Raw genomic sequence first — 15091 nt, 5'->3', positions numbered from 1 at the left:
AAAGTAGCTTACCCTCAAGAATTTCAAGAACTAGTAAAATGGGACCAAATCCGTATAATTTTACTAATAAAATACATAGCCTAATGACAGGAGAAGATCCAAATAGCGGCTTAGTAGTATTGCAAAAGAATGCATTAATAAAATTAGAACAACTTAATAAGTATAACTAATTGGAGCCATATAAAAATCTTTTTAAAAGACTATTTCTACTATTGCGCCATAAGTGGTAATGCATTTGACCAAAGTTTGGGAAAAAAACTTTTTAACAAACTCCTTGGAGCCTTAGGAAGAGAAATAGAAGAAAGATGGAATAAAAGAGAGGGAGTAATACAAAATCCAAACGTAAACTGGTCCATAGGACATAAAATACAACATGTTATGGAAATATTACAAGAGAAATGTATGAATATACAAATACAAAAATAATTAAAACAAAACGAGACTGGTTTTTGTAAGAATATATATACAACACAAAGTTATGATCAAAGTACACCAAAAAGAAAATACAAAAGGACATATCAAAATACCCAAGAATACAAACCTAGTAAAAAGTACTATCTAAGAAAATCAACGGCTAGAAAGCCTTATCTAAATAAAGATAGACACATAAGAAAACATAATAATAACATAATTTACAAAAATAGGTTAGCTTGTTTTACTTGTGGAAGTGAAGAACATCTAGCTAACACTTGTCTAGAAAGAAATAATAGTAGAACGAGAAATGCCCAGCTTATAGAAGACTTCCAAGAGACCCTAATAAATGTAGATGAATATATGTCAGATAATGAAAGTATATATTTAGTAATAAGCATAGATGCCATAGAAGGAAGACAACAAGACTCATTTGATTCAGAAGAAGCCAGACTAAACACCCCAAGCATAGAAAGACTATATTTTGGAAATATAAAATTTTATTTTAGTATACGTAGATGATATCTTAGTATTTAGTCATACTATTAAAGAACACTTAGAACATTTACAAACGGTATTCAAACTATTCGTAGACATGGGATAATCATTAGTAAGAAAGACTATATATATATATATATATATATATATATATATATATATATATATATATATATATATATAAAGGTTCTTTTTAACTGAGTTTAAGTCTAAAAATAAAATTCATAATAACTGAGTTTAAAAAAAGGACTATGTTAAAGAATAATTAGTGACTACTAGTCTACTATTGTTGACTAGTGCTTAGTCGATTTTTATAAAATTATGTGTATGTAAAAAATTGTAATCACAAACGTATCTTTACAAAAGAACATGACAATACGTGACAATGCAAGCCTTAGGATATTCTGATATCTTGATTATGAACTATGATTTGTTCATTTGGTAAGGTTGAATAAGAAATGAGAAATTTTGATAGTTTTCATAGCTTGTGAAGCTCTCACGAATATAAAGAAAATAACTTATGAAATCTAAATTACATGTCCAAATAAAACTTTAATTTTACAACATTTAATTTTGTATTATAATTTCATATCTCATATTACTTTGTTCGCAAATCACAATGCTTCATAATACTTTCACTTTTGGATAACCATCATCGGATAAATAACTGATATTAGTTTTATCTAAAATATTTACTATACCTATTTTGCATCATTTTTTATTTATTATTATCTACAAATATATGTAGTATTTTATTTTTTTGAGCAATGACACCGTTATAGCAACGTGCATCCGCCCCGGGGCAGAGCCAAGTAGAGCAAAGGGGATTATCGAACCCTCTTTGGTGGAAATTATATTATTTATATCTAGTTAAAAAAAAATTAGATTTCTTTAGCTCCTTTATATGTTTACTTTTTCGTATTTTAAACTCGCTTAGTAAAATTTTTAGCTCTGTGCACTTAGTTTGGTAAGTTAGAGCCAAATGTTTGTGGGCAACCTGCTGCATTGCCATAAAGCTTCATGATTTGATCTTGGCAATCTTGAAATTTACAGTAGAGAAAGGAATAAGACATAAGTATCCCTAGATTATGATTAAAATCTTAAAGACACACCTTAACTAAATTTAGGTCCTATTACCTTTGAACTAATTTTTTTTTGTAATTTTGTACAATTTTTGCCTTACGTGGCACACTCCGTAGTCCGTATCACGCATTTGAGGTGCGTGAGAAATATTTGAATGTCACGTAAGTCAAAAAGGTGTACAAAATTACAAAAAAAAAAAGGATCAGGAGGTAATAGGACCTTAGTTTGGTGAAGGTATGTCTCTACCCTCTGAGATTTCGGTCATAGTCTAGGTACCTTATCCCGTAGAGAAACAATCTAATTTTTAGATGAAGATTGCTTCTATTGATGTTGTATACCCAATTTCAATAGATGAATTGAAATATATATGATGTATACTAAATACAATTATATAATCAATTAAGCCAAATATCCTAGAATGCAAAATATACATATACCATTTTGATTTTTCAAGAATCCCCTGCTTCTCTTTTCACCAACAAATTAAATGGAAAACCACCCAAAATCCCAAAACAATGGAGCCATGAAAAAGTGGAATAGAAGTCGCCTCTGAAGCAAAATAATAGTAGTAAGGATAAGTGTAATTCTTCTGTACTGGTGGCACCTGAGTTGATGGTATATTGATAATATTAGGAGGACAATTAGAAGTATGAGGAGGAGGAGGAGCACCAGTGTATATCATGTAAGATGGTGGAGGAGATTTAGGTTCTTTCTGCGACGAGGACGGTGGTGATGGTGAATGGGAGGATGGTGGTGATGGGCGTAGTGGAGCGAAGAGTGGTGGTGGTGGTGGTGGTGTTTGTAGTAGTATTGATGTTGATGGTGAAGGTGGTGGCTTGAGTTTGATAGGGGAAGGTGGTGGAGTAGAACAAATAACAGGACATGTATTACATTCACTTATGCAGAGTAAACTTGCTGGTGGCATTGTGTTAGTATCTTGGGAATTTGCTAGACAAAATATTGCAACACAGAGGACCAAAAATAAGCATTTTGTTTTCATGGAATGTTTCATTTTTAGGCCAAATTGTGATTGAAGAAACTTGTGATGCTAAGTGGTATTTGCTTTTATAGACTTTTTAGCCCTTCCAAGAATCTTATTCATTCTTGTTTGAGGCTCTTTCTGAAAGCTGAACATGAATATATGCTTCCTTTTAGATAAAAAAGATATGATGTCTGCTTTAAAGCTTTGTAATTTACCTCCCTCCTACACACTGCAGAAAGTGGTGACTACAGATTCATGTTTTACTTTCTTTTTTTTCGATGTCCAGAGCCCATACTGGATCGTCGTCTAAATTTAAATTGCGCACCCCCTCCCAACAAAATTTTCTTTATGCCCATGCATGCTCAAAACCGAAATCTTTAGTTAAGGGTGAAGCAGTCTCATTACTGCACCACAACTCATATTGATTGCTTTGTGACCGTGTTTTACATGATCATTTTAGGAGTATAACAAGTTTTAATTTGTATATTCCTTATGTTTTAAGATTTGTCCTGAATTTTCTATATTATTTAAATTTTATCATGATTGTATTTTGTTTCAAAAATGTTTTCTTGGTGAAGAAAGACTTTCATATCTATCCTTTTTAGGAGAAGTTTTAGAACATAGAATCATCCACAATATACTCGCTAAGAGAGTTTTGTTCAGGAGGGAAAATATTTTTTCTATAATTTTAATATTTTTTTATTTTGTAGTTTCTTATATATAGATTAATTGATAAAATCTTATCAAACTATTCTATAAAAAAAATAAATTTTTAGCGGCAATTAATTAACGATAATAGTATTTTAATTGTTCACTAAATATGTTTTTTAGAAACAATTAACGCTTTTTCTAAATGTCTCTAAAATTTATAATGACATTGTATTTAATAACAATTAACTAATACTGATAAAGTTTGTAACACTATTTGCTAATGTGAATATTCATGGTCACTAAAACATGTTTTTATTGTAATGGTATTATAAATGCATGTTTAGTATTTTTTTTTCTTTCAATTTTAACTTCTAAACATTGGTAAGTAGATGAAAGGGAAAAAGTGATTGGCGGCCATATTATCTTTTCATTATGCCTTTCTCTATACACAATTTATGCCCAATACACACTTTATGCTCTCTCCTCTTTGCATATCCTTTTCTTGAGGAGATAAACTTTGGGATCAGCCCCTTTTTATCTTTATCCCAAGTAAAGAATTTTCCATCTGTCATAGCAAATTCCACCCAAGGATTTCTATATTTCTTGCATTAATAAAGTAGGCATCCTAGTTGGACACTAGACAATGCATGAGTGGGTTTAGATTTGATGAATCAATGTAACTCACTTCTCTTCTTCTTGAGTTGTCTGGATACTTTCGTCCGTTCCTTTTTAGTTGTCATAATTTTTTTATTTTTTCAGAGAAACGATATAAATTTTGATTAATATTTTAAAATGTAGTTTTTCATCACATTGATATGAATTTTTTTTGTCATTTATAATACTTTTCGTATAGTTTTTAAATATTAAAAAATTTATATTAAAATATCAAATTGATATAATTTAATTTAGCTTTAAAAATTAGTTAAACTAATTTTCAAAAAATACATGACAACTAAAAATGAATGAACAGAGTATAATCCAAAACTCAAAAGTGGAATACCCACGTGTTAAAGTTGAATTGCCAAATTGATGAGTGATTTTCACTAAGGATGAAGGAAGAAAGTGAATAATAACTCAACACAAGAAATTTTATGTGTAAAAACTCTAAACAAAAATTACAATCTATTTCCAATAGGATTTTCCAAAACTCTCCACTATATTTCGAGTAATTTTTAAGGTTATAACATTTTGTACACCTAACGTGTTGGGTTTTATTTGCCCTGATTTCTTATCATAAATAAGTTTTCCTTTTAGGAAAATGTTTTAATATTTTGACTAGTCCTTTTCTTGTAGGAAAATGTTTAGGACTCTATAAATATAGATTTGTTCCTTCTAACTTAATCAGTATTCACAATGTAGTCCTAGGGTTTTGAGAGTTTTGGTTAAGGGAGAGAATTTGTGAACCTCCTTGTATTCCGAGTGAATTGGTTGAGGTTATTTCTCTCTATATTTTGTACTCTCATATTTATAGTGGATTGCTCATCTCCTTTGTGGATGTAGGTCCATTGACCGAACCACGTTAAGTCTTTGTGTCTTTTGATATATTTCTCGTTTGTCTTCTTACTCATGGTCTTTCGAGGTTCACTTTGCTAGCTTCCGCATCACACATGCTTATTTTCGGTCCTAACAAGTGGTATCAAAGCCAGATTTAATGATGGAGTCATGTTCAATGGTTCGATGGTCTAATGGTTGAACCAAGTTAAAAATCTATTGTTCATCTTGACGGGTGTAGTTCTAGCCGCAACCTTTTTGACAGTAATGAAGATTTTTGTTGGAGAAATTATTTCAGAGAGGTTCTATGTGTCGAGACGTAGATTTGATGGAGGAGATTATTGAGAAGAGATGCAAGATCCTAAAGATTATGTGAAGAAGGTGGACAACTTTAATTTGTCAGAAATTGAGGCCAAGGGGGAGATTTGTTAGGTTTTCTTTGCCCTAATTTCTTACCATAAATAGGTTTTCCTTTTAGGAAAAAGTTTTAATATTTTGACTAGTCCTTTTCTTGTAGGAAAATGTTTAGGACTCTATAAATATAGATTTGTTCCTTCTAACTTAATCAGTATTCACAATGTAGTCCTAGGGTTTTGAGAGTTTTGGTTAAGGGGGAGAATTTGTGAACCTCCTTGTATTCCGAGTGAATTGGTTGAGGTTATTTCTCTCTATATTTTGTACTCTCGTATTTATAGTGGATTGCTCATCTTCTTTGTGGATGTAGGTCGATTGATCGAACCACGTTAAATCTTTGTGTCTTTTGGTATATTTCTCGTTTGTCTTCTTACTCATGGTCTTTCGAGGTTCGCTTTGCTAGCTTCTGCATGACACTTGCTTATTTCCGGTCCTAACATAACGAACTAACTCTAACTTACCATATCCAAATCTTCAATAATTCTCCATATATATACATATACTATAGGGTCTTAACCCGTGCTGAGCACGGACCCAATCATTGACGTTGGCAGTGAAATAGATGTAACTATGATGAAATAACATACAATCTATGTCCTTTTAAGCATCTAGCTATTCTTGAAAAACTTTAATTTCTTAGTTGAACCATTTCCAATCTTATACCATTAGACAGTCATCTAACAATTTAGTTTACAACACGTAAAAAAAAAGTAATTGTATCTTCATTCAATCTTTCATCAAAAGCTTCAATTTCAAGATACTAAAATCAAATTTGCAAAAGAAAGTCAACTATGAAAATGAAAGCTAGTTTCTATTAAACTCCACACAAATGAATATTTTTCCAATTAATTATACTCAATAAGAAAACTTTACTGCCGACCTAGGGTTTCTCTGGTGGCTCCTACATAGGCAGTAGCTGCACACCTATCATGGCTGCTACGACCACTGGATGACCTCCTTTCGAGGTTGTCCAGCCTTTCCCACCACCCCAAACCACCACATACGCCACCCTTTTTAATTCCAATACTCTAAATCCTAAACAATCTGCCCTAATTAACTAAAAACCAATCGTAAAATCAATCGAAATAATTCATGGAGAACCTACTATCACGTTTTCAATGGAGGAAAGACAAGACTTTATGATCGAAGAGGGATTGCATCAAGTAGTGGTGTTTAAATTATCCTGTGGTGCACCAAATTTGAAGGTATTAAAGTAAATTTTACCGAAACATCTTGGTACCAAGGGCAATTGTTTAATTGACTTACTTTCTCCAAGACAAATTTTGTTAAGGTTTGATCAATATGAAGATTATGTACTAGCTTTATCTCGCCCAGTTAATTATCTTCTCTACAATGGAGAGGAGCACCAATGTAGGGTTTTTACATGGTCCATTGAATATAATCCTAAGGAGGAAACGACGTTAGCTGTGGTTTGGATTTCTTTACCGAACTTATCTCCAGATTTGTTTGCAAAGAAGTCTATGATGTCTATAGCATCGACAATTGGGAAACCAATAACTATAGATAAAGCTACTCAAATCAAGTCAAGACCTAGCACGGCTAGGGTCAAAGTTATACTTGATCTAATGGAAAATCTTCCAAATCATATAAGGTTGCAGTTTATGGATGGAAAATCTGGTAAGTTGATCGAGGTTTTTCAGGAGATTGTATATGATAATCTACCTTTGTATTGCAATTATTGTAAGCACCAAGGTCATGATGAAGATAGTTGTCGTTTGATCTAAAAAATAAATCAAAATAACAAACAAATTAATTATACCATTGAAATTGCTTTAAAATGTACTATTGATAGTGAAAAGAATCAAGGTGATGCGAGAGAAATACTAAATAAAAAAAGAAAGATTATTGATGTCGATCAAAGTAAAGCTACTTCTTTAGATTGACAATTGGTTGCTGCCACTTTTGAGCAAAATCGTGCAGACTCAATGAATGTTGATACAAGTAATATTGGTGTTCAAACAACTACCGAAAACAAAGGGGGAACACCAAGAGTTGGGATTGATGCGCCACGAGTTGATTCAGGTAAAAAATTAATGGATTCAGGACAAAAGCTAATGGATACATCTGATATTGAAGATGCTGAAAATTCTGGGCAGGATTTTTTGCAAGTTGAAAATGAGAATGCAACTAAAAATTGGACACTGGTTGCACACAAAAAATCAACTAGTAGTCAGACCCTTTTCCCGACTAGGCAAAATAATTCTCCATGTAGTGAAAAGGGTCTGACTGGTAATTTTCATGACAGTGAGAAAAAACAAGATATTAATAATGTCTCAAGAGACCTATTATGTTCGAATATCTTTGATGTTTTATTGAAGACTACTAGAAAACAAGTAAAGTTAATAGAGAATGACAACGTTTTGGTCCAAGAAAAACAGGTCTCACCACCTGCTTTGAATAGAAAATTAAGTCAGAAGCTCCCGTATTTATTCCTAAATGTGTGCTTGAAGAGAAGAATGAGTCAAGGGCCATAGTGTCAAATACAATTGATTTGGGCGAGGATTCTCTTGATGAAGATGAGGAAGACAATATGCTGGACATATGCTTTGATAAAGTGGCTAGGGAAGGAGATATATCACCTAGACAACAAAGAAGTGGAAGCAACAAAAGCAAAAAGAAGACACATGGAAGACATCATAGTTGGGACGATAAAATGACTGAGGAGTTTGTTCCAAGACACCTATCGATGCGACAGGCAAAGCAAAACCATTTGACAGTATCAATTGGTTCAACTAGATCCAATAAATCCATAAAAAAGGTATAAATTATCAAGTCTTGTTGGATAGGTTTGGAGAAGAAGACAAGAGAAAAATACTTTAAGTTACTTTTGATGGACAATCAATCTTTTTTAATTCATGCTTTTGTAATAGAAAGTTTGAGGCTGATAACTTAACTTTCTCCTTGATTGGCATATTTTTACATTATTTAAGCATCCTCATTTGTAATATCATCACGAAGTGTATTACAAACTCTGTAGTGATAAGAAAATACTTAGTTCTCTCTAGCTATTATTTTCTTCATGCTTGTTAGGTAGCAGAAGTTAGGTACTTCATTATGATTAATAAGGTAAGGCCTAGCCTCCCTTGCTTGTACTTGTCCCTATTGATAATTTTTATTTTTAATAAAAGGCCGCTAGACACTGTCTAGTGGTAAATTTGCTTTAAAAAAAGAAGAAGCTAATTTCTATTCAAGTACAGTAATAGCCTTTGAGCAATTTATTAACTTCCCTAAGCTGTAACATAAAAATCTAAAAACCATATTGTCCTCCAAGTCGACCAAGAGTGACATTTTCATTCATCTAATTACTTTTTTCAATTTGATCATAAAGATGAACTTCCTCTGTTGCAACTAAGAAATCTAGTGACCTGCAACTATAATTTATTAGGTATCTTAGTCGACTTTAATACCAAATAACATAGGTTTTGGTTTCTTGAAAAATGTCAAATCAAATAGCTCTTTATACAATACAATCAAAAAATTAAAGAAACTAACAGGAAATAATATAGGAGCATCTTCTAAAAGTGTTGAGAATATGTCTCAGGATATTGCAGAAATAAAACAGTTAGCTATTTTTAGGATTTTCAAATTATGTTATTAGAGTCCTATTTGACTTGAATTTAGGAGTTAGTTCTTTTTATTTGTTATTTGAATTAAACTGATAAGTTAGTAACGAATTTTTCTATTTTTAGTTAATAATTATATATTATAAATGTAAGTCTCTGAATTATTAATAAAATAATTCCTTTTGACATTTCTGCAGTATTTTTCCTCTCATAGTCTCTCTTTGTTATTTTCTTAATTTCTTTATCAAAAAATTAACAATTGGTATCAGAGCCTTCTTCTTGAGGGACCTATGAGTAGAAAAATAGATTTCGAAAATAGTTTTTCACGAATGGCTCCGCCTATTTTTGATGGTGAGAATTATCAACTATGGGCTGTGAGAATGGAAACTTACTTGGAGGCTCTTGATCTTTTGGAAGCCGTGGAAGATGATTATGAAATTAATCCACTGCAAAATAATTCTATTATGGCCCAAATCAAGAGTCACAAGGAAAAGAAAATCATTAAGTCAAAGGCAAAATCAACTTTATTTGCTGCTCTTTCGACAACTGTTTTCACGAAAATTATGACTCTCACATCACCAAAAGATATTTGGAATTATCTGAAGAAAGAATAAGAGGAATGAAGGTATTAAATTTAATGAGGGAATTCGAATTGCAGAGAATGAAAGAGTCAAAAAACAGTAAAGGAATACTCTGACAGATTGTTTGGTATTGTCAACAAGGTAAGATTACTAGACACTGAATTTAAAGATACAAAAATTGTTGAAAAAGTTCTTGTTATAGTGCCCGAAAAATATGAAGCATGTATAACTACCTTGGAAAACACATAAGATCTGTCCAAAATGACCTTGGCAGAATTGTTAAATTCTTTGCAGGCTCAGGAACAAAGGAGACTTATGAGACAAGATGGTGTGGTTGAAGGAGCACTAGTAGCCAACCACAAAACTCAAAGCAAGGGTAAGTTTTTGAATAATTATCCACCTTGTCAGCATTGTGGCAAAAATGGACATCCTCCATATAAATGTTGGAAGAGACCAAATGCACAATGCAAGATCTGCAAACAACTTAGTCATGAAGTTGTGATTTGCAAAAGCAAATTTTAAAAAGATGAAACAATTGCCCAAGTCACTATTGAAGAAGAAGAAGAAGACCACTTATTTGTGGCAACTTGTTTTTAACCAAAAAATCTGATTATTAGATGATTGATAGTCAAATCACATGACATATGAAAGAAATCTTTTTATAGAGTTCATTCCTATGGAAAATAAGAAAGTCAAAATTGAAAATGATGATTGTATTCCTGCAAAAGAAAAAAGGTCTGCTGCAATTAAAATAAATTCAGGTACAAAAATAATTTCAGATGTTCTTTATGTGCCTGATATTGATAAAAGTTTGTTTAGTGTTGGTCAGTTAATAGAAAAAAGATTTAAATTATTATTTGGAGACAAATATTGTCAAATTTTTTATTCTACTACGCAAGAGATTTTACAAGTTGAAATGAGAGGTAAGCGCTTCTTATTTAATCCAACAGAAGATGCACACAAGCCTTGCAAGACAAATGATGAATTAGCAGATTAGCTTACAAGGTCAACTTCAGATGAGACTACAATCTACAATTCCTGATCCAAGAAAGAGTGTTGAGAGTATGTCTCAGGATATTGCAGAAATAAAATAATTAGCTATTTTTAGGATTTTCAAATTATGTTATTAGAGTCCTATTTGACTTGAATTTAGGAGTTAGTTATTTTTATTTGTTATTTAAATTAAACTGATAAGTTAGTAACGTATTTTTCTATTTTTAGCTAGGAATTATGAAGCTTTTAGATGAGATGGTCACACACTTCAACAAAAAGGAACTATAGATGTTACTCACGTAAATTTCAGTATGTCTCCATTTTTCATATTTTAGAAAATCAAAGTGAAATACAAAAAAAATGAGTGATGAAAAAGTCATTCATCTCATGAAATGCAGATTGCAAACTAGAAAAACAAATATGATTAGATACTTTAGATAGAGTAATATATTACCAGACCTAAATCCTCGTCTTAATAAATAAATTTCTTTTAGTTAATCCCTTCTTTTTCGAATTTAGCTATAGTAAACACTTGTAAATAGACAAGTCAGTCGAGTCACTAAAATAATATGTAATATGCAATTTTACACCTTATAGTTGAAGTTTTAGCAGAATATTCCATAATATAGAGACGTCATGATCTTGTCATTATAAATAAAGATGTAATAGAAGCTAAGAATGTAGTTTTAGTATGTAGAGCAGGACCTATATATGTATAATTTATTTGAGAGCTATCCATTCTAACTTGTCTTTGCCTAGCAAGATACGTTCGAGATACCTGAACATGGCATTAGTTCATTCTTGAGTTTTTGAATCGAGTGTACGTAGTGGATGAATTTATTTCTTCGCCGTTTTGACAATAAATAAGAATTCCAATGAAAAATAGGCGAATATACGAGATTATATTGACTAGTACATATGATTCAAGCATTTCTCGGAGTAACCCCCAGGTTCCAGACCCAGGAGTCAACTTTCGGACATACCTTTAGATTGTTTATTCACTTCAGTGTGCACAAAAAATATTGAGTGAAAATTGTGAGATGTTAGTGTGATTTGATGAGGAGTGAGAGTCGTATACGAAATCTTGGTCAAATGGAAATGGAAATTTCATCCACCTGTAAATTGATTTTGGTCAACAATCTTTAACATTTTTTCCTTTTTTGCTATCCTACCCTTTTTTGATAAATGGCAAAAAAATAATCTAAGGGAGATTTTCTTTTAAGTTTATTGAGAATGTTCTACTAGCTCAAATCGTTTCCTTTCGATAAAGTCAACACCGGAGCGGAAGTAAGTCTATCTTTCAATTCTTGGAAACTCTTCTCGCATGCTTCCGACCATATGAACGTAACCTTCTTTTGGGTCGATGCCATCAATGGAGAGACAATCGAAGAAAGCCCTTCAATAAACCTTCAATAGTAACCAACCAAACCCAAGAAACTTCTAATAAGAGATTAATTAATTTAACGTGGAACTTCAAGTACATTAGCCTAATAATAAATAAATAAATAATTGAAAGGATTTTCTCACATAATTACTTAATATATGAATGTGAAAGGTTTTCTCACATAAAGGTGAAATGTCTTCTCACCTAAAATGAATCAAAGTTAGGGAAAGTGACTAGCTTGGTTGGTGATGCATTCACCCACTTGCACGCTTCCTTGCAAGCACGAAATCCTTAGTTCGCCCACTCCCACACGGGCTGGTATAGGGTTCCAAACCTAGGCTTCTTCAAATATCCCATAAATCTAAATAAAGTAGGGACTTCAAAGCTTGACTAAGAAGAGAGAAAGTTGACTTTAAGAGAATAAGAATATAGATAAGCTATGACTCTAGCATAAAAAAAAGAGCACATTAATCCCGGAGCTATGGATGATTGAGACAACTAGCTCTAAGACCTTTTTCGTAGTTTCTCTTTAATAAGTTGTACTAATTGGCTGTGCTGAGAAATGATTGGGAGAAGAATAGTGCACCATCCATCAATCCAATCGTACTATATCTGTCTACTCCATCCTGCCAAGTAAGAAGGTAGCCTTCATTCAATAGAATACCATGCTATTTAGACATGTAGGAGTTTGAGAAAATAAATCTGAAATTCAGTAAAACTACATTGCAACAGATCTTGAATTATATTGCTCACAGTTCACCGATGTTCAAAATGTAGTAGACATGACTATCTTTAAAATGAATCTCATATTACACAAAGTATTCGATTAATTCTAGAATGAAACAGAAAAATAAAAATTTGAGATGTAGTAGTAGACCAACATGTGTGGCAACCTTATATGTTTAGATCTGATTAACCAAAATGTTAGTACAATGGATCAAGATTCCATAATATATCAGAATGAAAATTACAAAAACCGAAAGATAGAATAGTAGATAACAGTTTCCAATCTAAACAAACTATAACCTAGTACATCTCTACTCATGTCCACATAGCAATCTCCAATTTGATTGTTTCACTCTCTCCTCTAGAACATTTCAAGAATTTCGTTTGTTACTCACTTCATCATTTTCCCTCGGAGCAGAGCAAATCATTGCTCATTGTAAGGTCTATAAATATTAAATGTCAGAAATACTTAAAATGACCTGTTAATTGTAAGGTGTACAAATATAAAAAGCTAAAAGTACAAAGAATGGCATGCTAGTTGTAAAGTTTGCAATATGGAGTTTCAGTTACAACATACTCAAAAGAAAAGATATAAACAAAAAGTTCTACCTGTGAATATAGCACAAAATAAGAAATGAGAAGGAACTTGCCACAGGTTCACAGTGGAGAACTGTAACACCTTGAACTTCGGTCAGTTTTTAAGTTTTGGGTCAAATTCCAACGACGATATCTTTTAGCACATAATGAGTTAGGTAGCCCATGAGGTATCAAATCGAAGGTCTTTGAGTCCTTATACTGCCAAGTTTGCTAAATTTCGTGCTCAGAGTAAAAAGTTATGACCAATTGAGTGAAGCCTCTCTATTTAAGACTTTTCATCCATTTGGGAAAGGGGTATTTTGGTCTTTTCCTTACCTCACTCGACTTAAACACGTTTTACTCACCCAATTTAAGGGTCTAATCAGATGCTAAGTTATTTTGGATATTCCCTAAACACTTAGGATTTTAGGGCGAAGTTTCAAGAAGAGGAAAAAAGGGTTTTCAAGAATTCATTCAAGGGTTGAGGATTTTCGCCAAGAACAATCGTTCTTTCCAGGTATGTGAGGTTTCTCATAGTGATGGATTGGTTTTTCCTCACGCCAATCATGTAATTTGTTCATTAAATTGTCCATTAAATCTTCTATGTAAAGATTCTTGAAGAGTTCTAGCCCTATTCTTTAACAATGGAAGTTTTGAGTTCTTGATGTGAGGGTCTTGCGAATGAGTGGTGTTTCTTGATAGAATTTGAGTGAAATTTCAATGAATTTGTGTTGGGTTTATGAATTAAATAGAGTTTGGAAGAAACCAATCGATTCTAGATGAGTTAGGACCCTAAATTGAGAAGAAAAAATCATTCACTACTAAAAAAACAGTGAATACCGACCTAAAAATTTCCGACCTCAAATGGAGGTCGGTAATTTCCGACCTCCGGAGGTCGGTATTTACAAGTAGTCGGTTTTTTATTCAAAATAAAGAGGGAAAACCAAATTTCGACCTCCGGAGGTCGGAATTTTTCCCGGAAAAAATGAATTACAATAAAAATACCGACCTCAAGAGGTCGGTATATTTTATATTTAATTGAGAAAATAATACCGACATCAAGAGGTCGGTTTTTATTGTAATTCATTAAAAATTCCGACCTCAGGAGGTCGGAATTTTTTCTCAATTAAATATTTTATAATTCCGACTTCCGAATGTCGGTAGTATGTAATTAAAATACCGACCTCATGAGGTCGGTATTTTTATTTCATCTAATTACTATTAATTAAAGCGACATCCGGAGGTTGGTATTTTTATTTCATCTAATTACTTTTAAAAGCGACATCCGGAGGTCGGTTTGCGGAAAGCGGGAAAACCAAATTCCGACCTCTGGAGGTCGGAAATTTTCTCGGAAAAAATGAATTACAATAAAAACCGACCTCTTGAAATCGGTATTAAAAAAATAAATAAATAACAATATTTTATTTTTTCTCAATAAGTTTTGTGTAAAATAAAAAACAAAAAAAATTATAATACCAACTTCCGTATGTTGGAAAAATTAAATAGTAAAAATAAATTAATATAAAATACCGACCTCATGAGGTCGGTATTTTTTATATTTATTTGAGAAAATAACACCGACATCAAGAGGTCGGTTTTTATTGTAATTCATTAAAAATTCCGACCTCCTGAGGTCGGAATTTTTTCTCAATTAAATATTTCATAATACCGACTTCCGAATGTCGGTAAAAATTAAATAGTATGTAATTAAAATACC

General features: G+C 32.2%; 2 protein-coding genes across 3 annotated transcripts in view; both read right to left on the bottom strand.

Annotated features, from left to right (window-relative positions):
- The window catches only part of LOC125825807 (eukaryotic initiation factor 4A-2-like), a 468338-nt gene that overhangs the window by 231989 nt on the left and 221258 nt on the right, over positions 1-15091 (bottom strand). The window lies entirely within an intron of this gene.
- Positions 2361-3053, bottom strand: LOC125825822 (proline-rich receptor-like protein kinase PERK8). Its single transcript, XM_049505115.1, has one exon. It carries the CDS (start codon positions 3002-3004, stop codon positions 2465-2467), a length of 540 nt encoding a protein of 179 aa, XP_049361072.1. The 5' UTR covers positions 3005-3053; the 3' UTR covers positions 2361-2464.

This window comes from Solanum verrucosum, unplaced genomic scaffold, assembly GCF_900185275.1.
Source record: "Solanum verrucosum unplaced genomic scaffold, falcon-dt-bn FXZP01000247.1, whole genome shotgun sequence".
NCBI classification, from domain to species: Eukaryota; Viridiplantae; Streptophyta; class Magnoliopsida; order Solanales; family Solanaceae; genus Solanum; species Solanum verrucosum.
This window is presented reverse-complemented; position numbering and strand designations above follow the sequence as displayed.